At 53.3% G+C, this 21,943-nt stretch overlaps 2 protein-coding genes and 1 gene segment (V, D, J or C); all 3 read left to right on the plus strand.

Annotated features, from left to right (window-relative positions):
• Positions 1–21,453, plus strand: part of LOC123806648 — a 125,591-nt gene extending 104,138 nt beyond the window's left edge. Inside the window, 2 exon segments of the V gene segment in view lie at positions 19,495–19,533; positions 20,977–21,453. Of these exon segments, the coding sequence occupies positions 19,495–19,533; positions 20,977–21,296 (359 nt within the window).
• LOC123806573 (immunoglobulin lambda-1 light chain-like) lies at positions 1,586–9,052 on the plus strand. Its single transcript, XM_045819777.1, has 5 exons — positions 1,586–1,766; positions 5,011–5,096; positions 5,164–5,274; positions 7,312–7,353; positions 8,572–9,052. The coding sequence occupies exons 1-5, from the start codon at positions 1,586–1,588 to the stop codon at positions 8,887–8,889; spliced, it is 738 nt and encodes a 245-aa protein (XP_045675733.1). The 3' UTR covers positions 8,890–9,052.
• On the plus strand, positions 9,100–17,426 carry LOC123806574 (immunoglobulin lambda-1 light chain-like). Its single transcript, XM_045819778.1, has 4 exons — positions 9,100–9,106; positions 12,145–12,407; positions 15,689–15,797; positions 16,980–17,426. Exons 1-4 carry the CDS (start codon positions 9,100–9,102, stop codon positions 17,297–17,299), a joined length of 699 nt encoding a protein of 232 aa, XP_045675734.1. The 3' UTR covers positions 17,300–17,426.
• Positions 21,454–21,943: the final 490 nt, after the last annotated feature.

Genomic DNA, 21,943 nt, shown 5'->3' on the forward strand with positions numbered 1-21,943 from the left:
AAAACGAATTGGGAGAATTCCTTTCCACAGCACTGTTGCTGCACGTGGCCCATGACACGCACCCTATATCTGCTTGTGGGGGAAGGGAGTGTGTGTGTCCCATGCTGAGCAGACAGCAGCCTGGGGCACAGACACAGGCTTCCTCCATCACAGCTGCAGGTGGGGGGGCTCATGGGTGGGGCAGGGCCTCCCACAGAGGTTTTTGTCTGAGTCTGTGTCACAGTGTGTTGTGTTCGGCGGAGGGACCCATCTGACCGTCCTAGGTGAGTCTCCTTCCCCCTCTTCCTGCTCTCCTACACTTTTGGGCACTTTTCTGCTGTTTTTGCTTCTTTGTTGGGTGTAGTCTCAGCCTGTAGCCAAACTTTCCCCCAGGATCTCAAACCTTGGGACCCTGTGTTCCTCCTCTCCCTCTTCTTGCTGTCCTGCTTGTCTCCATGGTCACTATCAGACACTCACCTCTGACCCCAGAGACAGAGGAATGGACAGAGTGACTTGTAGACTCCCCTCTGTATGCCTGGGTCTGGCTAGATCCATGACGGGCTCTGTTCTGTGTTCTCCTTCGAGTACCAGGATTCCAGAATCACTTCTGTGGATTACTAGGGGTCCCACATCTGGGGGAAGGGAGGGTAAGTAGTATTGAGGGTTTGATGACATACAGACTTTTGAAGGAACAAGAACCCTCAGGGTCATGGCTAGAGACACACAGGTGTAGAGTTAAGGAAAGGACCTCGGGACTGTGGGGTTATGATCAGAGGCCAGGAAATATGAAGGACTGAGGGGGCCTGCACAAAGCTGCCATGTAGTGTCCTCTACTAACTGCGATGGGAGAGCCTGAGGGAGAGAAAACACAGTGGGGAGGAGAAGGCACTGGCAGAAGGGTCATGCAGAGAGGGGACGAGGATGAGGTGGGCCCCTCGGTAACAGCAGGACAAAGTTCACACAAAGAAAGACAGGCTCTACAGCATGAAGGCCCTAACTCTATGATGAGTGAGCTGAGTGTGTGAGGGGTGTGACAAAAGTACAAGGACAGAGACCGAGGATAGACAGAAAGGCATCTGTTTGACTAGCCAAGATGCTACCATAACATGCAAGGTCCAGAGATGTTTCAGAGAAACACTGGAGCCTTTGAACAAAGATCCAAACAGCCCACCAGAGAAGGGTACAGAGACTGGCGCAAGAGATCAGAGAGCTCATATCACCTTCTCAAGGGGCAAACAGAATGACACACCCTGTTATGAGGAAAGATACAACCCAGATGGTGACAGTCAGGTGTCAGTGGGGCAGACGAGGGACCAAAGGGCCGGTGAAGACAGGTGTACAGACTCCAGCTCTCTGAGGAAAGTGGCGAGTTACGTTAAGAGCACAGCAAACTGTTGTGTATGTCAAGGACCCTCTGACCCACAGTGGCCTCTGAACTACACACCTGACTTCCTGCTCCCCTACCACCCCACAGGTCAGCCCAAGTCCGCACCCTCGGTCACTCTGTTCCCGCCCTCCACTGACGAGCTCGGCAACAACAAGGCCACACTGGTGTGTCTGGTCAGTGACTTCTACCCGGGAGCCGTGACAGTGGCCTGGAAGGAAAATGGCAGCCCCTGTCTCCCAGGGCGTGGAGACCACCAAGCCCTCCAAGCAGAGCAACAACAAGTATGCGGCCAGCAGCTACCTGAGCGTGTCAGCCAGCAAGTGGAAATCTGCCAGCCAGTACAGCTGCCAGGTGACCCACGAAGGCAGCACTGTGGAGAAGACAGTGGTCCCCTCGGAGTGTTCCTAGGACACTGAGCCCCCACATTCTGGGACTCTGCTCATCCAGATCACCCATTCCCCACCTCTCCACTGTACCCCTGGGACTCCCGCCCCTGTCTGCTCAGGCTGGGCTGGTCTCACTGCCTCCCCATTTCCCATTTTCTCAATAAAACCCTGGTCATTTATCATTGTGTGCCTCTATGTGTGTTCAGCATCTGATGACATCTCCAGGATGAAGGGTTACTCACCCAGACTCAGGGGTCAGTGCAGCATGAAATTCTTTTTTCCTGTCCTCCCACCCACCCATTCCCTAGGAACCAGCTGTGATCTCAGTACTGGGGGGAGCTGTGACCCAGAAGATAAAGTTGACTTGCAGGCCTGGCCCCAGGGAACTGGTCCTTGTCACCATAGAAGGGAGAAGAGCTGAGTGAGAGGCCTCTGGGCACTTTTCACGGTCAGGGAGAAATGAAGAGGGTCCCGAAGAGTTCAAGTTAGGAATTTAGGAGAAGAAGACCCTTGAGCCAAGTCTTTTTCTTGTGAAAGTAAAGCTGTTTAACTTCTCTGTTTCCTCAAGAAACCCACTGTGGTGAACCATTACAAGGTGAGGGTTTTGTCATCAGCTGGTCACAACAGAGCCACAGAAATCAGGAGCAATTTGTCCCCTGAGGACCTGTCTCAAACTCCCTCACTGGACCATAGCTCAGTAACACACTGACCGCTCCTGCAGCAAACACAGACTTGGTTTCTGGAGGGAGCAGGTGGTGTCTGCCTTCACCAGGGCGGGGCATGCAATTAAAAAGGCACCTTCCTGGGCCCAGAGGGAGTGCCATATCCTGTCCCAGGGATAGTGTGTCCCCTGGAATTCAGCAGTAGAGAGCGATCAGGTCAGAAGTCCTCAGGACAGGGGTCCTGTGGGCTACATCCAGGTCAGCCCCTCCCTCTCCAGGACCCAGCACTGCCATTGAGCTCAGGGCCCCACTGAGTCCCACTTGGCTCAACCCCCAGGGACTTTCAACAGCTCTTCCTTCACCTCAGAGTGTGTGTGTTCTCTAGTAAAAGTAGATAGACATTCTTCTTTAATTTCTCATTTCACAAAATAAGGATAAGTTTCCCTTCAGCCCTACTAAGGGGACAGTTAACATATAAAAACAATGACAAATGAGAGATTGTGTCTGTATCCTGCTGTGCGAGTACACTACACTTTTCCTCTAGTGTCTATGGCAATGCAGTCTCAATGATGAAACTTCTCTGTTAGATCCTGCTGGTGGCTCCTGGGGACCCTGCCACAACCTGGGAACATCCATGGCTCCTGCATACAGATGACATGATCATTGCTCCCTGTGCCTTTCCAAACCCAGAGCTGGAACCCACCCTGAAAGGGTGCCTTGAACATGACTATAGGGTTCAGGACCACCAGATCCTCATGTAATGAAACCTCATTGTGGAGAAAGAAGGACAGGTTCCAGAGGTCCCCATGAAGCACAGGCTGGCACTGCTTGAGTACAAGCTGAAGAATCCCTTGGGGCAATCCCAAACTGGCATGTCCACAGGGAAGATGAGGCTGACCTCAGGGTGTGGTTGGGAACTGTACATGCATTCACCTGGATACAGCTATTAAGGATCATACTCCTCCCTACTGTGGGTGCAAAACATTCCAAACCCTTAAATGAAGAGACCTTTGGCTCATTCACATGGAACTTGACTCCTTAAGACACCAATGCCTCCTAAGAAGTCCATCCCCAATCCTGGTGAAGGACATGGAGACAAGGGATCCCAGAGGACAACTACATTCTGGATCCTGGCTTTCCAAGCAGCCAGCTCAGGACCACACAGAGCCACATGTCCTGTTAAATGTTGTGGCTTGATCTAGGGGTGAGGGATTCTGGGCCCCATGCAGAGCAGACAGCAGCCCAGGGAAGAGACCCAGGCTTCCTCCATCACAGCTGCAGGTGGGGGGCTCAGGGGTGGGGCACAGCCTCCCACAGAGGTTTTTGTATGAGCCTGTGTCACAGTGTCGGGTGTTCGGCGGAGGGACCCATCTGACCGTCCTAGGTGAGTCTCTCCTTCCCCATCCTTCCCCACTCTCCCACACTTTTGTGCACTTTTCTGCTGTTTTTGCTTCTTTCCTGGGTTTAGTCTCAGCCTGTAGCCAAGCTCTCACCCAGGATCCCAAACCTTGGAACCCTGAGCTCCTCCTCTCCCTCTTCTTACTGTCCTGCTTGTCTCCATGGTCACTGTCAGACCATGTGCTCTGACCCCAGAGACAGAGGAATGGACACATTGACTCCTGGACTCTTTGCTTGCCTCCCAGGGTCAGGATGCATTCCTGATGCCTGTGTTCTGAGTTCCCTTTTGGGCCTTGGTGTACCAGATTTTTGGAGAGGTTTCTACGGTTTCTCTCTCTAGGAGAACACATGACAAACAGTCCTGAAGGGGTGACCAAGTAGACTCTTAGAAGAACCCTTCACCCCTCAAGGCCAAGGTTAGAGTGACCCAGGTCAGAGGATAAGGGAGCATCCTCATGGATGAGATGCCTAATCACAGCCAGGGGAACAGTGCAGGGCTAGAGGAGGACCGCACACAGCTGCCATGCAGTGTCCTTGAGCATATGGGGACGGAGAGCCTTGAAGGAGAGAGAACACAGTGGGGAGTGGAAGGTGCTGGAGGAAGGGTCATGCAATGACAGGAGATGAGGACAAGGTGGGCCTCGGTCTCCACAGGACAAACTTCACCCAAGGAATGTAACACTCTATACCATGAGACACTGGCTGCATGACCAGTGGGTTGAGTGTGCAGGAGCTGTGACAAATGTACAAGGATAAAGACCTGAAGACAGACAGAAAGGCTTCTCTTTGACCACCTAAGACCTGCCATGTCAGAGAAGGTCCAGGAGAGAGAGATTTCACAGGAAAAACTGGACCCTCTGAACAATACCCTAAGATCCAGATATAGAAGGTTCAGGTCAGAAACGTACAGAGACTGGCCGCAGAGGGACTCAGACAGCGAATATTATCTTCTCTGGGAACAAAGAGAAGAACAAGCCCTGTCTGAATATCAGGGAAAGACACAGCCAAGAATGTGACTGTCAGTTGTGTCAGGGACAGAAGAACCAAAGACAGATGATGGCACTTGTCCAGGCTCCTGGCTTCTCAGGAAAACAGGGAGTAGCTTTAGAAACAGGGCAAACTTTTGCTCCTGACAAGGTCCCTCGGACGCACAGTGGCCTCTAGACATCTGACCTCTTGACCCTCTCCTGCCCCACAGGTCAGCCCAAGTCCGCACCCTCAGTCACTCTGTTCCCGCCCTCCACTGACGAGCTCGGCAACAACAAGGCCACACTGGTGTGTCTGGTCAGTGACTTCTACCCGGGAGCCGTGACAGTGGCCTGGAAGGAAAATGGCAGCCCCTGTCTCCCAGGGCGTGGAGACCACCAAGCCCTCCAAGCAGAGCAACAATAAGTATGCGGCCAGCAGCTACCTGAGCGTGTCAGCCAGCAAGTGGAAATCTGCCAGCCAGTACAGCTGCCAGGTGACCCACGAAGGCAGCACTGTGGAGAAGACAGTGGTCCCTTCGGAGTGTTCCTAGGACACTGAGCCCCCACATTCTGGGACTCTGCTCATCCAGATCACCCATTCCCAACCTCTCCACTGTACCCCTGGGACTCCCGCCCCTGTCTGCTCAGGCTGGGCTGGTCTCGCTGCCTCCCCATTTCCCATTTTCTCAATAAAACCCTGGTCATTTATCATTGTGTGCCTCCATGTGTGTTCAGCATCTGATGACATCTCCAGGGCACAGGGTTATTCATCCAGACTCAGGGATTGCTCCAGCATGAAATTCTGCCCCCCTGCCTCCCACCCACCTATTCCCTAGGAACCAGCTGTGATCTCAGTACTGGGGGGAACCATGACCCAGAAAATGAATTTGACATGTGGTGCTGGCCCCAAGCACCCTTGTCAGCTGGGAAGGAAGAAGGGTTGAATGACAGGCTTCTGGCCAGTTTCTAGGGTAGGGGAAAAAGAGAAGGGTCCAGGAGGGTCAATGGCAGGAATTTGGGAGAAGAAAACCCTTCAGCCAAGCCTTGTTCTTACAGGAACAGCTGTTTAACTTCCCTGTTTCCTCAAGAAACCCACTGGGATGAACCATTACAATGTGAGGGTTTTATCATTGGCCTGCCACCACAGAGCCACAGAAATCTGGAGCAATGTGTCCCCTGAGGACCTATCTCAAACTCCCTCACTGGACCATAGCTCAGTGACACAGTGACCGCTCCTGCAGCTAAAACACAGCTGGTTCCCGCAGGGAGCAGGTGACTGCCACCATGAGGGGAAGACACGAGATGAGGAAGGGAACCATTCTGGGCACAGAGGGAGCACCATGTCCTGTGGCAAAGACAGTGTGTCCCCTGGTATCATGAGTACAGGGAGGGCCAGTCAGAAAACCTCAGGGCAGGGGGCCTTTGCACTCTTGCACACAGCAGGGGCCATCCCTTCAGTGACAGGGCACAGCCCTTGAGCTCAGGGTCCCACACTCACTTTGTCTCAACCCCTGGGGACCTTCAGCTGCTCTTCCTTCACCACAGAGTGTGTGTTCTCTAGTGAAAAAGAGATACAGTGGGGATTCTCCTATTATTTCCCACTTCACAAAATGAGGATAAGGTTCCCTTCAGCCCTCCTAAGGGGACAATTAACACATAAAAACAATGGCAAACCACAGATGTGTCTATATCTGCTTTGCCAATACAAGGCAATTTTCCTCTAGTGTCCATGGCAATGTGGTCGCAATGAGGGAACTTCTCTGCTAGAGAGACCCTGCAGGGGGCTCCTGGGGACCCTGACACGACCTGGGAACATCCATGATTCCTGCATATGGATAACAAGATGATCGTTGCTCCCTGTGCTTTTCTGAACCAAGGGCTGGAATCCACCCTCCTAGGGTGCCCTGCACATGAATGTAGCATTCAGGACCACTAGACCCTCATCCTATAGAACCCGATTGTGGAAGAAGGAGAGACTCCCAAGTTCCTGGTGAGGAAAGGTTGGCATTGCTTGCAGTACAAACAGAGCATTCCCTCGGGGCAATCCCAAACTCCCATGTCCCCTGGCAAGAAGAGACAGAGAGCTCAGGATGTGGCTGGGGACTGGACATGCATTCACTTGGCTACTGTTCTCCCAGGGTCATGCTCCTCCCTGGTGGGGGTGCAAGACACTCCAAACCCCTGAAAGAAGAGAACTTCTGTTCATTCACATGGAACTTGACTCCTTCCTGACAAAAATGCCTCTAAGAAATCCGTCTCAGGTCCTCAAAAAGGTCATGGAGACAAGAGATCCCAGAGGACAGCTACATTGGAAAACCAGGCATTCCTGGCAGCCTACTCCTCAGCACCTAGAGTGATCAGTCTAGTTGTTTATTGCAGCTTGTAGTTGGGGTGGGGGTTTCTGGGCACCATGCAGAGCAGACAGCAGGCTGGGGCCCAGGCCCAGGCTGCCTCCATCACAGCTGCAGGTGGGGGGCTCAGGGGTGGGGCAGGGCCTCCCACAGAGGTTTTTGTATGAGCCTGTGTCACAGTGTTGGGTGTTCGGCTTAGGGACCCATCTGACCGTCCTAGGTGAGTCTCTCCTTCCCCATCCTTCCCCACTCTCCCACACCTTTGTGCCATTTTCTGCTGTTTCTGCTCCTTTCCTGGGTTTAGTCTAACCCGTTAGCCAAGCTTTCAGCCAGGATCTCAAATCTTGGGACCCTGAGCTCCTCCTCTCCCTCTTCTTACTCTACTGCTTGTCTCCATGCTATCAAACCTTCAGCTCTGACCCCAGAGACAGAGGAATGCACAGATTGACTCATAGACTCCTCTCTGTGTCTCCCAGGGTCAGGATACATTACTGATGCGCTGTGTCCTGAGTTCCCTTTTGGGCCATGGTGTAAAAGATTTTTTTGTAGAGGTTTCCAGGGGTTCTCTTTCTAGGGGAAGACAGGACAAGTAGTCCTCAAGGGGTGACCACATAGACCCTTAGGAGGACCCTTCAACCCTTTATGCCAAGGACAGAGTTCCACAGGTCAAAAGATAAGGGAGCATCCTCAGGGATGAGACTTCTGATCACATCCCGGGAAACTGTGCAGGAATGGATGGGGCCGGCACACAGCTGCCGTGCAGGGTCCTTGACCAGACTGGGACGGGAGAGCCCTGCAGGAGAGAGAACACAGAGGGCAGTGGAAGGTGCTGGAGGAAGGGTCATGCAATGACAGGGGATGAGGACAAGGTGGGCCTTGGTCTCTACAGGACTAACTTCACCCAAGGAAGGGCACACTCTATACCATGAGACTATGGCTGCATGACCAGTGGGCTGAGTGCACAGGGGCTGTGACAAATGTACAAGGACAGAGACCTGAAGACAGACAGAAAGGCTTCTCTTTGACTACCTAAGACCTGCCATGTCAGAGAAGGTCCAGGAGAGAGAGATTTCAGAGGAAAAACAGGACCCTCTGAACAATGACCGTAAGATCCAGACACAGAAGGTTCAGGTCAGAAATGTACAGAGACTGGCCCTAGAGGGACTCAGACAGCGAATATTACCTTCTCTGGGAACAAAGAGAAGAACAAGCCCTGTCTGAATATCAGGGAAAGACACAGCCAAGAACGTGACTGTCAGTTGTCTCAGGGACAGAAGAAAAACCAAAGGACAGATGATGGCACTTGTCCAGGTTCCTGGCTTCTCAGGAACACAGGGAGTTGCTTTAGAAACAGGGCAAACTTTTGCTCCTGACAAGGTCCCTCTGACCCACAGTGGCCTCTAGACATCTGACCACTTGACCCTCTCCTGCCCCACAGGTCAGCCCAAGTCCGCACCCTCAGTCACTCTGTTCCCGCCCTCCACTGACGAGCTCGGCAACAACAAGGCCACACTGGTGTGTCTGGTCAGTGACTTCTACCCGGGAGCCGTGACAGTGTCCTGGAAGGAAAATGGCAGCCCCGTCTCCCAGGGCGTGGAGACCACCAAGCCCTCCAAGCAGAGCAACAACAAGTATGCGGCCAGCAGCTACCTGAGCGTGTCAGCCAGCAAGTGGAAATCTGCCAGCCAGTACAGCTGCCAGGTGACCCACGAAGGCAGCACTGTGGAGAAGACAGTGGTCCCCTCGGAGTGTTCCTAGGACACTGAGCCCCCATATCCTGGGACTCTGCTCAGCCACATCATCCAATCCCTAGCTCTCCACTGTAGGATGTGCCTGAGACTCCCACCCCTGTCTGCTCAGACTGGGCTGGTCTCACAAACTCCCCATTTCTCCATTTTCTCAATAAAACCCTGGACATTTATCTTTGTGTGCCTCTGTGTATGTGTAGCATCTGATGACGTCTTCGGGATGAAGGGTTAGTCATCCAGACTCAGGGGTTGCATCAGCATGAATTTTCTTTCCCTGGCCTCCCACCCACCTATTCCCCAGGAACCAGCTCTGATCCCAGTACTGAACCAAGTATGACCTAGAAGGTGAACTTGTCCTGCACGCCTGGCCCCAGGGAACGGGTCCTTGCCACCTGGGAAGAGACTAGGGCTGAGTGAGAGGCTTCTGGCCACTGTTTAGGGTCAGTGAGAAATGAAGAGGCTTGGGGAGGGTCAATGGTAGGTATTTGGGAGAAGAAGACCCTTGACCCAAGCCTTCTTCTACAGGAACAGTTGTTTAACTTCCCTGTTTCCACAAGAAACCCACTGGGCTGAACCACTACAAGGTAAAGTTGTGTCATTGGTATGTCACCACACAGCCACAGTAATCTGGAACAATGTGTCCCTTAAGGATGTGTCTCAAACTTCCTCACTGGACCATAGGTCAGAAAGACACTAGACATTTTTACAGCAAACACACAGCTGGTTCCCAGAGGGTACAGGTGGCCTCTGCCATCATGAGGGCAGCACATGAGATGAAGAAGGACACCTTCCTGAACAAAGAGGGAGCACCATGTCTTGTCCCAGGGAGAGCGTGTTATCTGAAAGTCAAGAGTTGTGGGAGGAGGTTCAGGAGTCCTCAGGGCAGGGGGCCTGAGCATTCTGGGATACAGCAGGGTCAGCTGTTCCTCTCCAACACCTCCCTCACCCCCGCTGCTGCCCTGGGGACACAGCACTTCTGTGGATCTCAGGACCCCACACCCACTTTGTCTCTTCACCAGGGGCCCTTCAGCTGCTCTCCCTTCACAACAGAGTGTGCGTTCTCTCGTGAAAAATACAAAGTGAAGATTCTTCTTTTATTTCCCTCTTCACAAAATGAGAACGTGGCTCCCTTCAGCCCTCCCAAGGGCACAATTCACACATAAAACAACGACAAATGACACATTCTATGTGTATCGGTTGTGCGAGTGCACTGCAGTTTTCCTCTAGCGTCCATGCCAGTGTGGTCTCAATGACGGGACTTCTCTGCTAGAGCCCCTGCAGGGGGTAGCTTGAGACCCTGACAGGACCTGGGAACATGCATAGCTCCTGTGTAGACACAACAATATGATGGTTGCTCCCTGAGCTTTTCCAAACCCAGGGCTGGAACCCACCCTGATCAGAGTGCTCTGAACATGAATGTAGGACTCAGGACCACCAGACCCTCATCCCTTAAAACACGAGCGTGGAGGGAAAGGAGAATCTCCAGAGTTCCTCATGGAGGATGAGCTGGCACTGCTTGCAATACAAGTTGAAGAATCCCTCGGGGCAATCCCAAGCTCGCATGTCACCAGGGAAGATGAGGCTGAGACCTCATGGTGGGGCTGAGGTCCACAGGTACATTCCTACAATTACTGTTCTCCGGGGTCATACCCGTCCCTGCTGGGATGCAGGACACTCCAGTCCCCTCAGACAAGAGAACATCTGCTCATTCCCATTAACCTGACTGCTTATGACCCAAATGGCTCCAAGAAATCTGCCCCCAGTCCTGCTGGAGCTCATTTGGAAGCGGGATCCCAGAGGACACCTACATTCTGGATTCTGGCTTTCCAGGCAGCCAGCGCATGAGCACACAGAGACACTGGTCCTGTTACATATTTTGGCTTGTAGTAGGAGTGGGGGCTTCTGGGTCCCATACAGAGCAGATAGCAGCCCTGGGTAGAGGCCCAGGCTGCCTCCATCACAGCTGCAGGTGGGGGGCTCAGGGGTGGGGCAGTGCCTCCCACAGAGGTTTTTGTATGAGCCTGTGTCACAGTGTGGTGTGTTCGGCGGAGGGACCCATCTGACCGTCCTGGGTGAGTCTCTCCTTCCCCCTCCTTCCCTGCTTCTCCCAGCAGCTGGGAAACTTTCTGCTGTTTTCAGTCTTTTCTCAGTCCTGTCACATCCTGTAGCCACCTTTCACCCAGCATCCCAACCATGGGCACCCTGAGCTGCTTCTGTCTTTCTTCTTCATGTCCTCCTTGCCTCCAGTGGTCACTATCCTTCAGCTCTGACCCCACAGACAGAGGAATGGACAATGTGACTTGTAAACTCTTGTGTGTGTCTGCCTGGGTCAGGCTGGATTCACAACAGGCTCCATTCTGTGTTCCCCTTCCAGTCCTGGGGTTCCAGATTTATTTCTAGGGCTTACTAGGAGTGCCAACTTTGGGGAGAGAGTGGCTAAGTAGTATTGGTGGGGTGATGATGTGTAGACTGTGGAAGGAAGTAGAACCCTCAGGGCCATGGCTAGAGACACATAGGTGTAGAGTGAAGGGAAGGACCTCAGGGATGCTGGGATGTGACCAAGGACCAGGAAATATGCAGGGGCAGAGGGGGCCTGCACAAAGCTGCTGGACAGTGTCTTGGACCAGACTGGGACGGGAGAGCCCTGCAGGACAGAGGACACAGTGGGGAGGAGAAGGTGCTGGAACAAGGTTCATGCAGGGGGAGGGGATGTGGACAAGGTGGACCCGTCGCCTTCTGCGGGACACACTTCACAAAAAGAAAGGCAGACTCTAACTCAGGAAGGCTCTAGCTGTATGATCAATGAGCTGAATGTGCAGGGGCTGAGACAAGAGTACAAGGACAAAGAGTGAGGATATGCAGACAGGCTTCTCTTTGACTTCCTAAGACCTGCTATGTCAGAGAAGTTTCAAAAGAGAAAGATTTCAGAGAAAAAGGCCACTTTCAACAAAGACCAACACAGAAGGGTACAGAGACTGGCTCAGGAAGATATCAGAGAGCTCATATCATCTTCTCTGGGAGCAAACAGAATGCACTCTCTGTTATGAGGGAAAGGTACAACGAAGAAGGTGACAGGCTGGTGTCAGTCGGGGAGAAGAAGAACCAAAGGACAGTGAAGGCAGGAGTCCAGGCTCCGGGTCTCTCAGGAAAGTGGGGATTGGTGTTAAGAACACAGCAAACTGTTGTGCATAGCAAGGACCCTCAGACCCAGACTGACCTCTGAACTTGACACCTGACCTCCTGTTCCCACCCTCCTACCCCACAGGTCAGCCCAAATCCGCACCCTCAGTCACCCTGTTCCCACCCTCCACTGACGAGCTCGGCAACAACAAGGCCACACTGGTGTGTCTGGTCAGTGACTTCTACCCGGGAGCCGTGACAGTGGCCTGGAAGGAAAATGGCAGCCCCATCTCCCAGGGCGTGGAGACCACCAAGCCCTCCAAGCAGAGCAACAACAAGTATGCGGCCAGCAGCTACCTGAGCGTGTCAGCCAGCAAGTGGAAATCTGCCAGCCAGTACAGCTGCCAGGTGACCCACGAAGGCAGCACTGTGGAGAAGACAGTGGTCCCCTCAGAGTGTTCCTAAGACACCGAGGCCCCATATTCGGGGATCCTCCTCAGCCAAGTGGCCCATTCCACACCTCTCCTCTGTAATCCACAGACTCTGTCCATCCCCAATCAGCTCTAATGGGGGTGAAACCTGTCCAGTTTCACCCCCGCCTCTCCTACTTCTCCATAATAAACACCTGATCATCTATCGTAGCCTTGTCATGTGCATTCTGTGTCTGGATGGGTCTCTAGGTTAAAGGGTCAGTAATTAAGGGAGGGGGTAGTTATGACACAGATTCGTCTTGACCATTGTCCCTCCACACAATCCCCCAGGGAGCAGGTGAGCTCTGTGTGCTGATGGGAAGCCTGGCCCTGAGCAGGAACTTGTTGTCTGGCAGGATCCCTGGATGCAGGCTTTGTCACCTGGGAAGGGAGAAGGGCTGAATAACAGGGAACTGGGGGCCCTGAGGAAGAATCAGGGAGCAATGAGGAGGGTGATAGTTGAGCCTGAAACACACAGCTGAGGAGTTTATGTTCAGATGTTTTGAGGATCAAGTTCAACATCTAGGTTACCCTAGCCAGGAGCTAAGGGACCATAACCATGAAGAGTGTGGACATCTGAAGTCGGTCAGGGAGAGAGCTCATTTTGGTGGGCTGATGGACACAGCTAAGGATTTCAGCCTGCATGAGTGGGAGGCTCGAAAACAGAGTCACTGAGAAAGGACACTGTCCTGGGTGCAGAAAAGACATCAGGAGAGGGGCCACTTTCAGAGGAGGGGTTGAAGTTAGATTGGGGCAGATTGGCTCAGGGAAAAGTGTGTGTGGTTGGGGGGTACAGCAAGGTCCTCTTTCCATGGTGACTGGGTGGTTTCAGGCCCCTGTCCACACCCCTCAGTTGTTGCTCACTGTGCTCAGCCCCTGGTGCACCTGCAGCCTGCTGTCAGAGACACCCTCCCCCCCAGGCCCTGAGGCATATGTGTTCAGCTCACAGATGTGAGGGCCCAGCAGACTCCCAGGCCACAGCTGTCAGGATCCCAGGCCTCCCTGTGTGGACCTCCAGCTCTTGAGTGACATGCAGCTACCCTCACCACAGCTGCTGGGTGTCCACAGCAGCCCAGACCCAGGGACTTAAGGGCAGGGAGCCTTGGAGGCAGAACAGAGCAGAAGAAGGGGCCTCCTTGGAGCTTCATCACAACCACCTCTGCCCCAATCACACCTGAAAACGTGGAAGGAAGGTTGGGCATCCCAGGGTCTCATAGCATCTGTCTGACCCCTTCCCTGAATCTGCATGTTTAGGTCCCTCCAGGGAAGGGGCCACCCAGCTCTCTCTCATCTTGATGGCCCTGCTCCTACAAGGCCTGAGTGTCACCTCCACGTTACACCAATTTCCCTTTCACTTTGTGTGGTTTTTCATTTTGGAAAACTGGGAACACAAGAATGAAAAGGCAGATGAATACAAATGACCCCACGTTTCTATCAACAAGTCCCCCAAAGTCATCCATTCCCTCATCATGCTCACCCTACAAAACCATAGTAAGTCCTATCTTATGCAATATGTTGAAGCAAATTCCAGATGTAACTCTTCATCTGTAAGTATTTTGTTAGGGTGCTCAGAGGAATGGTCCTCAGAGATACCTACATTATCATGATCATACCTGACAGAAATTATCGATAATTTTTGAATATCAAAAAACATGTTCTCATTAAATGGCTCATAGTTATCCTAGTGTATTTCCTTGATTGTATTTTGGGTATCGTTATATTTGTTTATGTTTGTTTGTTTGTTTCTTCGTTTGTTTTTTCTCTATGTCTAGATTGGGTAGTTTCACATAATGATTGGCAGATGTTGGCTCTCTAAGGAACTCTCAATTCACTCCCGATTTTCCTGCAAGGAAGTGGCTGCAGGGGTATAGCTGCAGAGTCTGCCAGGGCCAGGGTGAGGTCCCCAGGCTCCCCACATGGTACCTGGGTGGGTTCTCTTCTTCAAATTCTACAAAGTGGTTCTGGCATCAGAGGCTTCACAAGGTCCAGGGTGGACTTGGGAAGAATTGCTCCCAGTCTGGTTGCTTACTTTGAACCAAGGGATGCACAGTTGGATTGACCCCCTTTGAGTGGCCTCAGCTACTGTCATGTCTAATGACTCACCCACCAGATAGGAAGGAATGCATCATGGGGATTTTCGGTTCTGCCTACCTCCTGCTGTGAGTGCCCTACAGTCATTGCTTTCAGTGGCTCTCTCCTCACCCCACAGTGAGTTTCATACCAGGAAGAAGGGAGAAATGGAGACTATCCTCTGTTGTCTGCCAGGTCACAGAGTGACTATTGGTCCCAGCCTTCCTGCCATGGAGAACAATTGCTGCTGAGTGACGTGACAAGGGACACAGTGTGAACGTGTCGGCTGTGTGAACACGGTGCCATGATCCTCCAGTAATGACCACAGTGTGGCTGCAAATGTGGACATGTGTCCATTGGAGTCTGTGGTGGCGCAGCTTTTGGATGCCCTGACATGACCCCAAGGGATCTCTATGGCTCCTACTTCTGGGTCACAACATAATGTGCCTCATCTTGGGCCGACCAACCCTTGGCATGAAATGAGCCACTGCTGCAGGTTCCCTTCAGGGAGAGAGGGGACTTTGGGCCATAGTCAAGGTGTTGCTCATGTCCCCCTTTGACTGAAGGAGAGCCACGGCCCCAACACCAGACCCTTCTCAACATAAGACCAGATTGAGGGACCACTGGGAACACTCGCAGGGTGACCCTAGTGGAAGTCAGCCATTTCCTGCATGACCACCCTGACTTCACACAGTGCAGTCCCACACTAGGCTGTCGCTAGAGAAGATAAGGCTGGACTCCTGATTAGATGGTTAGGACATAGGAAGGGGCCAATGGACTCTGTACACAGGCCACCTGCCTCTCCCTGGAAGGCGAAGGTAGAGAGGGAGGAATTGTACTCTGCCCTCCCTTCATGCCCCTTCCAAGGAATTGGGGTGGTTAGCACCTATAAGCCATGTGCCTGCTATTGCCATGGAAACCCACGCCTAGTGACACCAATGCCTGCCAAACTCATCCCAAATCCCAGTAGAAACTAGGGGGGACATCATGTCGGACACCAAAAACATTTGGGAGAATCGCGTCCAAAAACACTTGCTGCACATGCCCCGTGTCACCCACCCTGCATCTGCTTGTGGGGGAGGGAGTGTGTGTGCCCCATGCAGACAGGACAGCAGCCTGGGGCACAGGCCTGGGCTTCCTCCATCACAGCTGCAGGTGGGGGGCTCAGGGGTGGGGCAGGGCCTCCCACAGAGGTTTTTGTCTCAGTCTGTGTCACAGTGTGCTGTGTTCGGCGGAGGGACCCATCTGACCGTCCTAGGTGAGTCTCTCATGCCCTGTCCTTCCCTGCTCTCCCAGCAGCTTGGAAAATTTTCCCTTGATTCTACTCCTTTCACATGCAATAGCCAAGATTTCATCCAGGATCCCAGCTACTGGGACTCTGACTTCCTCCTGTCCCTCTTCTTACTGTCCTACTTGCCTCCACTGGTCACTATCAAATCTTCAACTCTGACCTCAGAGACAGAGGAAGAGACAGCATGACTTGTGGACTTTTGTCTGTGTCTGCCAGGTTCAGGCCGGATTCTTGATGGCCTCTGTTCTTCATTCCCTTTCTGGCCCTGTGTATGAGATTTATCTCTAGGGGTTACTAGAGGTCCCATCTCAGGGGCAAGGGAGGATAAGTACTATTGAGGGTGTGATGAGATGCAGACTTTTATAGGACCCAGAGCCCTCAAGGCCATGGCTAGAGACACACAGGTTTAGAGTTCATGGAAGGACCTCTGGGATGTGGGGTTTTGATCACGGGCCAGGAACTATGCGTGTGTCCTTCACCAGGCTGGGATGGGAGAGCCCTGCCGCAGAAGAACACAGTGGGGAGGAGAAGGTGCTGGAGGAAAGGTCATGCAATGACAGGGGATGAGGACAGGGGTGCCGCTCGGGCTCCACAGGACAAATTTCACACAGAGAAGGGCAGACCCTACAGCATGAAGGCTCTAGCAGTGTGACCAGTTTCCTGAATGTGTAGGGGGTGTGACAAAGTGCAGGGACAGAGAATGAGGGCAGATAGAAAGATGTCTGTTTGACGAGCCAAGCTGCTATCACGAGAGAGAAGGTCCAGGAGAGAGAGTTCAGAGAAAAACGGACCCCTTCAAACAAAGACCCCAGGAGCCCAGCAGACAAGTCTCACGTCAGAAATGTACAGAAACTGGCCCCAGAGGACCTCAGAGAGCTCATATCCTCCTCTCTGGGGACAAGCAGAAGGACAGACAAACCCTGTTCTCAGGAAAAGGCACAGCCAAGAGGGTGACAGTCAGGCATCTCTGGGGCAGAAGAGTGATAACAGGACAGGTGAAGGCAGGCACACAAGCTCTGGGTTACTCAGGAGAGTGGGGACTTGCTTTAAGAACACAGAAAAGTGCTGTGCAATGACAAGGAGACTCAGACGCAGAGTGCCCTCTGAACTTGACACTTGACCTCCTGCTCCCGCCCTCCCACCCCACAGGTCAGCCCAAGTCCGCACCCTCAGTCACTCTGTTCCCGCCCTCCACTGACGAGCTCGGCAACAACAAGGCCACACTGGTGTGTCTGGTCAGTGACTTCTACCCGGGAGCCGTGACAGTGGCCTGGAAGGAAAATGGCAGCCCCGTCTCCCAGGGCGTGGAGACCACCAAGCCCTCCAAGCAGAGCAACAACAAGTATGCGGCCAGCAGCTACCTGAGCGTGTCAGCCAGCAAGTGGAAATCTGCCAGCCAGTACAGCTGCCAGGTGACCCACGAAGGCAGCACTGTGGAGAAGACAGTGGTCCCCTCGGAGTGTTCCTAGGACCCTCACGTTGCAACTCCTTGGGTTGGAACCACATGACCCTGGAGAAATCTCTCTGCCGAACCCCAATCCATCTTCTTCCTGAACATAAGCATCTCTCAATAAAATATCTTCCTTGTCAATCAGATATCATGTTCTATGCTCATCTTTGCTTTGCTCATTTTTGTCCAGAACTCCACCAAAAGCAAATTGGACACAACCCCTTGGCCCTGTGCAACATGTCCAGGGAAATAGCCTTCATGTTTCCTTAAGTGGCAATTTCACTCCTAACCTAAAGGGCCTGTAGAAAACTCCAGAAAGGAGGAAAGGGCAGTATGAGCTAGTAGAGCCCTCCCTTCACAACTTCCCTACTGCTGCTTTTCTCCTGTTGACCATGTCCAATCCCAAGGCTTGGTCCCTGTGGACACCACGGTCGGGCTTGAGCGCCTTTCTAGGGCATCCTCATTCTTCTTATTCACAAGCCTTGCATGGCCCGCCACCCCATCTGGAAGCTTCTCATCCTCACAGGCTAGGAACTCCCTTCTTGCTTATAGACCCCACCACCACTACTCCTGCTCTCCCAGTGAGGACGTGAGCTGTGCTTCAGTTACCAGTCCCTCACTGACACTCTCACCGCAGGACCCTCAGTCTCTGGGACCTGGTTGCTCACTCTCACACTCTCTGTGGTGACCCTCACCTCTCACAGGTGTCACCAGGGTCCCTGCTCTATGCGAGGCCCCTCAGAGACAGGACAGACCTGCCCTCTCCATCCCTTTCCAGGCCAGCCGCCACTCATCCCACCACAAGGTCTAATGTCCAGTGATCTCAGTGACCTGCCTGCACCTCTGTCAAAGTCAAGAGTCAAATTCTAAGAATGGGCCATTGGCTCTTCAGTAATCAGTTCACCTCCTTTGGGTAAAATCAGAACAGTAACACACACAGGTGTAGGTGCACATACACGTACACTTACACACATGATGTTCATTAAGATGCATGTCCATGTACAAAGATGCCCTTAGAGGGCATCGCTCTGAGAAGGCCTGGAGAAGTTCAGGGAGAAGGTGTTCAGTCGGGAGCCCAGGTGCACATGAACAAAGAGAGGCAGCTCACTGCAGTCCCGGCTCCAGAGACAATCAGCGACCAGACAAAGGGCAGGGACACTCTGGTCCAGGTTGAGAGTGAGACGGGAAACCTGAGGAAGTTTCTGGGATGGAGTCTGGCCTTCAGCAGAGGGTTGGCATGGGAAGGAAGGGAGAGCGTTCGGTGGCCCTGACGCTGTCAGAGAAGGACGCCAGGCCTGTGTGTCCCTTGAGTGAGCCCTGCAGATGACGTACAAGACAAGAACGAGGGCTGAGCCCCTGGGTGTCGGGTTCCCTCTCACAACATGCACATTCAGCCCAGGGCTGCAATGTCTTTGGAAGGCTGGTGGTGCACCCTGTGCTAGTGACTTTGCTGAACTTGGACCTCTGTCACTCGGGGGTATGAGGGGGCTCAGAAACTCACACTCTGAGTGCTCACAGAAAACACTGTGTTGGCAGAGGTGACCCCCTACCTGACTGTGCGGGGTCCTGAAGGGGCCTTTCCACCTCTAATTCAGCCCATGGATTCACACAGATTGAAGCTGCCCACACTGCTCAGGAGGGACTCAGTGACTGTCCCAATGAGGCTGGCTCAGCTGAGGGCAGGGACACCACAAAGTGGGTCTCCGCACACTGGTCTGGATGCTGAGGGTGAATGTGAGACTCCCACACACGCACTTCCCATTCCCACCCCTGACCCACCTTGACCTCATGTGCTGGGGATGTGATGGCATCCAGGACCCCCCCACAATTCCCAGCTCTCCCCAGGGCTCCCAGCTCCATCACCGCTGTGTATAAACAGTCCTGCATGCCAATTCCACAGTGACAGTGTGCCAGGGGCTGGGCCAGAACACGGCTCCTTCCCAAAGATGGAAACAGGTAGAAATCCTGACTCAGCACCAGCACATTCTCTGCCATGCCACGTCATGATAGCCTAGAACTCATGGAGTCCCACGGCTCCTGAGAATGGAAATTGCATCCTCAGGGCCACCCTTCTCACTGCCCCCCTCCCCCCATCTGCCCGATCAGCATGCGTGACAAGGAGGCTGGACTTTGGGCCTCCCGTGCAGCTGCAGGTGGGCCTGGGCAGGGGCTGGAGGGGTGACAGGAGGTTTATGTTCGAGGCTGTGTCACTGTGTTATGTGTTCGGCGGAGGGACCCATCTGACCGTCCTGGGTGAGTCTCCCCTTCTCCATCTGCTTGGGGTCCAGAGTGAAACTGGGGTTGCTTTTTCTCCTTTTTTCATTTGTGGGGTTGAGATGGGGTGGGAATCACTCTGGCATTCTGGAACTTCCACCTTTGGCTACCTGTCTTAGCCCCCTAACTCTTAACTACTGAGGTACCTGGTGGGAACAAGATGTTTTCTGCCAATTTTCACTGTGGCCCAGAGATCTGTCTCAAGGGGACATTGCCTCCTAACCTCCAGGAGGCTGGTCCCTCAGAACTCAAAGCCTGAGGTCTTAGGAGAATTAAGGGGCTGAAGGGCCATGAGAGAAGGAGCCTCTCCATGGTCATCCAGGGTTGTGGGATGTGGGTACAAGGCAGGGGTCCATTGAATGGTGCATGTATATCACTCTCGAGTTCTGTCTCTTCTGTGTAAGTGGCAGTTAGTGAGGGGCTATAAGAGAAGCTCCTCGCTGAGACCTAGAGGGGAGGAGGAGGAATAGACGCAGGGCAGACAGAGTGGAAGGGAGATCTCCCATGAGACAGCCTCGGAGTGCTGGAACTTTATTCCTCCCCCAGATAGGCCAAACCCACAGACAGAACAAGTGCCAGGAGCCCCTGACAGAATGGGTGGTGGGAGCTCCAGACAGAATAGGTGCAAGACAATCAGACAGGCCCCAGTGACTGCCCAGCCCCTATTTCCACTGGGAGAGAAAGCCTAGAACAAGTGCCCAGAACACAGGCTGGGAACACCTCCTGGGAGAGGTGACAAGGGCAGAGCTGGCCTAGCAGACAGTCAGGTTCCCCCAGTAAAGCTTACAGGACAGGAAGTCCCTCTTAGAACAGTCCCAGACTCAGGCTAAGAACTGAACAGCCATGTTCCATGGAAACCCAGGTAACCCCCTAAAAGTGAGGCCGCAGTGATAACACCCCTCACTCCCCACTTCTGTGGTCCTGAAGGGTTCTCCGTGGGCAGTGGAGCAGGGGTTGCAGCTATGGGGTCCGGGGACTGTGAGCAAGATACGCCATCCCTCATATGGAGGACAGTCTGAACCCAGGACAGACACAGGCCCCATTGTGAAGACACTGGGCAGAGGAATCCGCTAGGAGCTAGCTGTGAGAGGGGTAGATGTCCCCGTTCTCTAAGGAAAGATGAGCTCTCGAGGTAAAGGACACAAGACCACGGGAGCAGAGGGTGGGATGGTAGGAAATAAGGACAGTGGACCTGAGGACCAATGATGGGCAAAAGGGTACCAGCACTCCCAAGAGTCAGGTCCTGAGATTTTCCCAACAGGAATTCTCACCTCCCATCACTGACCTGATGAAGGGGACTCAAGATGAAACTGTGGTCCTTGCCCTGAAATTGGGTGTGTGCTACACAAATCTAGACTGTGGTCACGAACTCCCAGGATGGATCCTGAGCCTCTGACGTCCTGCCCTCCCCCAACCCCACAGGTCAGCCCAAGTCTGCACCCTCGGTCACCCTGTTCCCACCCTCCACTGACGAACTCGGCAACAACAAGGCCACATTGGTGTGTCTGGTCAGTGACTTCTACCCGGGAGCCGTGACAGTGGCCTGGAAGGAAAATGGCAGCCCCGTCTCCCAGGGCGTGGAGACCACCAAGCCCTCCAAGCAGAGCAACAACAAGTATGCGGCCAGCAGCTACCTGAGCGTGTCAGCCAGCAAGTGGAAATCTGCCAGCCAGTACAGCTGCCAGGTGACCCACGAAGGCAGCACTGTGGAGAAGACAGTGGTCCCCTCGGAGTGTTCCTAGGACACTGAGCCCCCACATTCTGGGACTCTGCTCATCCAGATCACCCATTCCCCACCTCTCCACTGTACCCCTGGGACTCCCGCCCCTGTCTGCTCAGGCTGGGCTGGTCTCACTGCCTCCCCATTTCCCATTTTCTCAATAAAACCCTGGTCATTTATCATTGTGTGACTCCATGTGTGTTCAGCATCTGATGACATCTCCAGGGCACAGGGTTATTCACCCAGACTCAGGGATTGCTCCAGCATGAAATTCTGCCCCCCTGCCTCGCACCCACCTATTCCCTAGGAACCACCTGTGACTTCGGTACTGGGGGGAACCATGACCCAGAAAATGAACTTGACATGCGGTGCTGGCCCCAAGCACCTGTGTCAGCTGGCAAGGGAGAAGGGTTGAATGACAGGCTTCTGGCTAGTTTCTAGGGTAGGGGAAAAAGAGAAGGGTCCAGGAGGGTCAATGGCAGGAATTTGGGAGAAGAAAACCCTTCAGCCAAGCCTTGTTCTTACAGGAACAGCTGCTTAACTTCTCTGTTTCCTCAAGAAACCCACTGGGTTGAACCATTACAATGTGAGGGTTTTATCATTGGCCTGCCACCACAGAGCCACAGAAATCTGGAGCAATGTGTCCCCTGAGGACCTATCTCAAACTCC

Source organism: Phyllostomus hastatus, unplaced genomic scaffold (genome assembly GCF_019186645.2).
Source record: "Phyllostomus hastatus isolate PE091 unplaced genomic scaffold, TTU_PhHast_1.1 phas_scaffold_387, whole genome shotgun sequence".
Lineage (NCBI taxonomy): Eukaryota > Metazoa > Chordata > Mammalia > Chiroptera > Phyllostomidae > Phyllostomus > Phyllostomus hastatus.

Coding starts and splice junctions, on each gene's coding strand:
- LOC123806573 (XM_045819777.1), top strand. CDS start 1,586: ATGGCAGCCCCTGTCTCCCAGGGCGTGGAGACCACCAAGCCCTCCAAG. Junction 1,767..5,010: donor GACAGTGGTCCCCTCGGAGT/GTTCCTAGGACA, acceptor CCTGCCCCACAG/GTCAGCCCAAGTCCGCACCC. Junction 5,097..5,163: donor AGGCCACACTGGTGTGTCTG/GTCAGTGACTTC, acceptor CCTGTCTCCCAG/GGCGTGGAGACCACCAAGCC.
- LOC123806574 (XM_045819778.1), top strand. Junction 12,408..15,688: donor CCAGCCAGTACAGCTGCCAG/GTGACCCACGAA, acceptor CCTCCATCACAG/CTGCAGGTGGGGGGCTCAGG. Junction 15,798..16,979: donor GACCCATCTGACCGTCCTAG/GTGAGTCTCTCA, acceptor CCCACCCCACAG/GTCAGCCCAAGTCCGCACCC.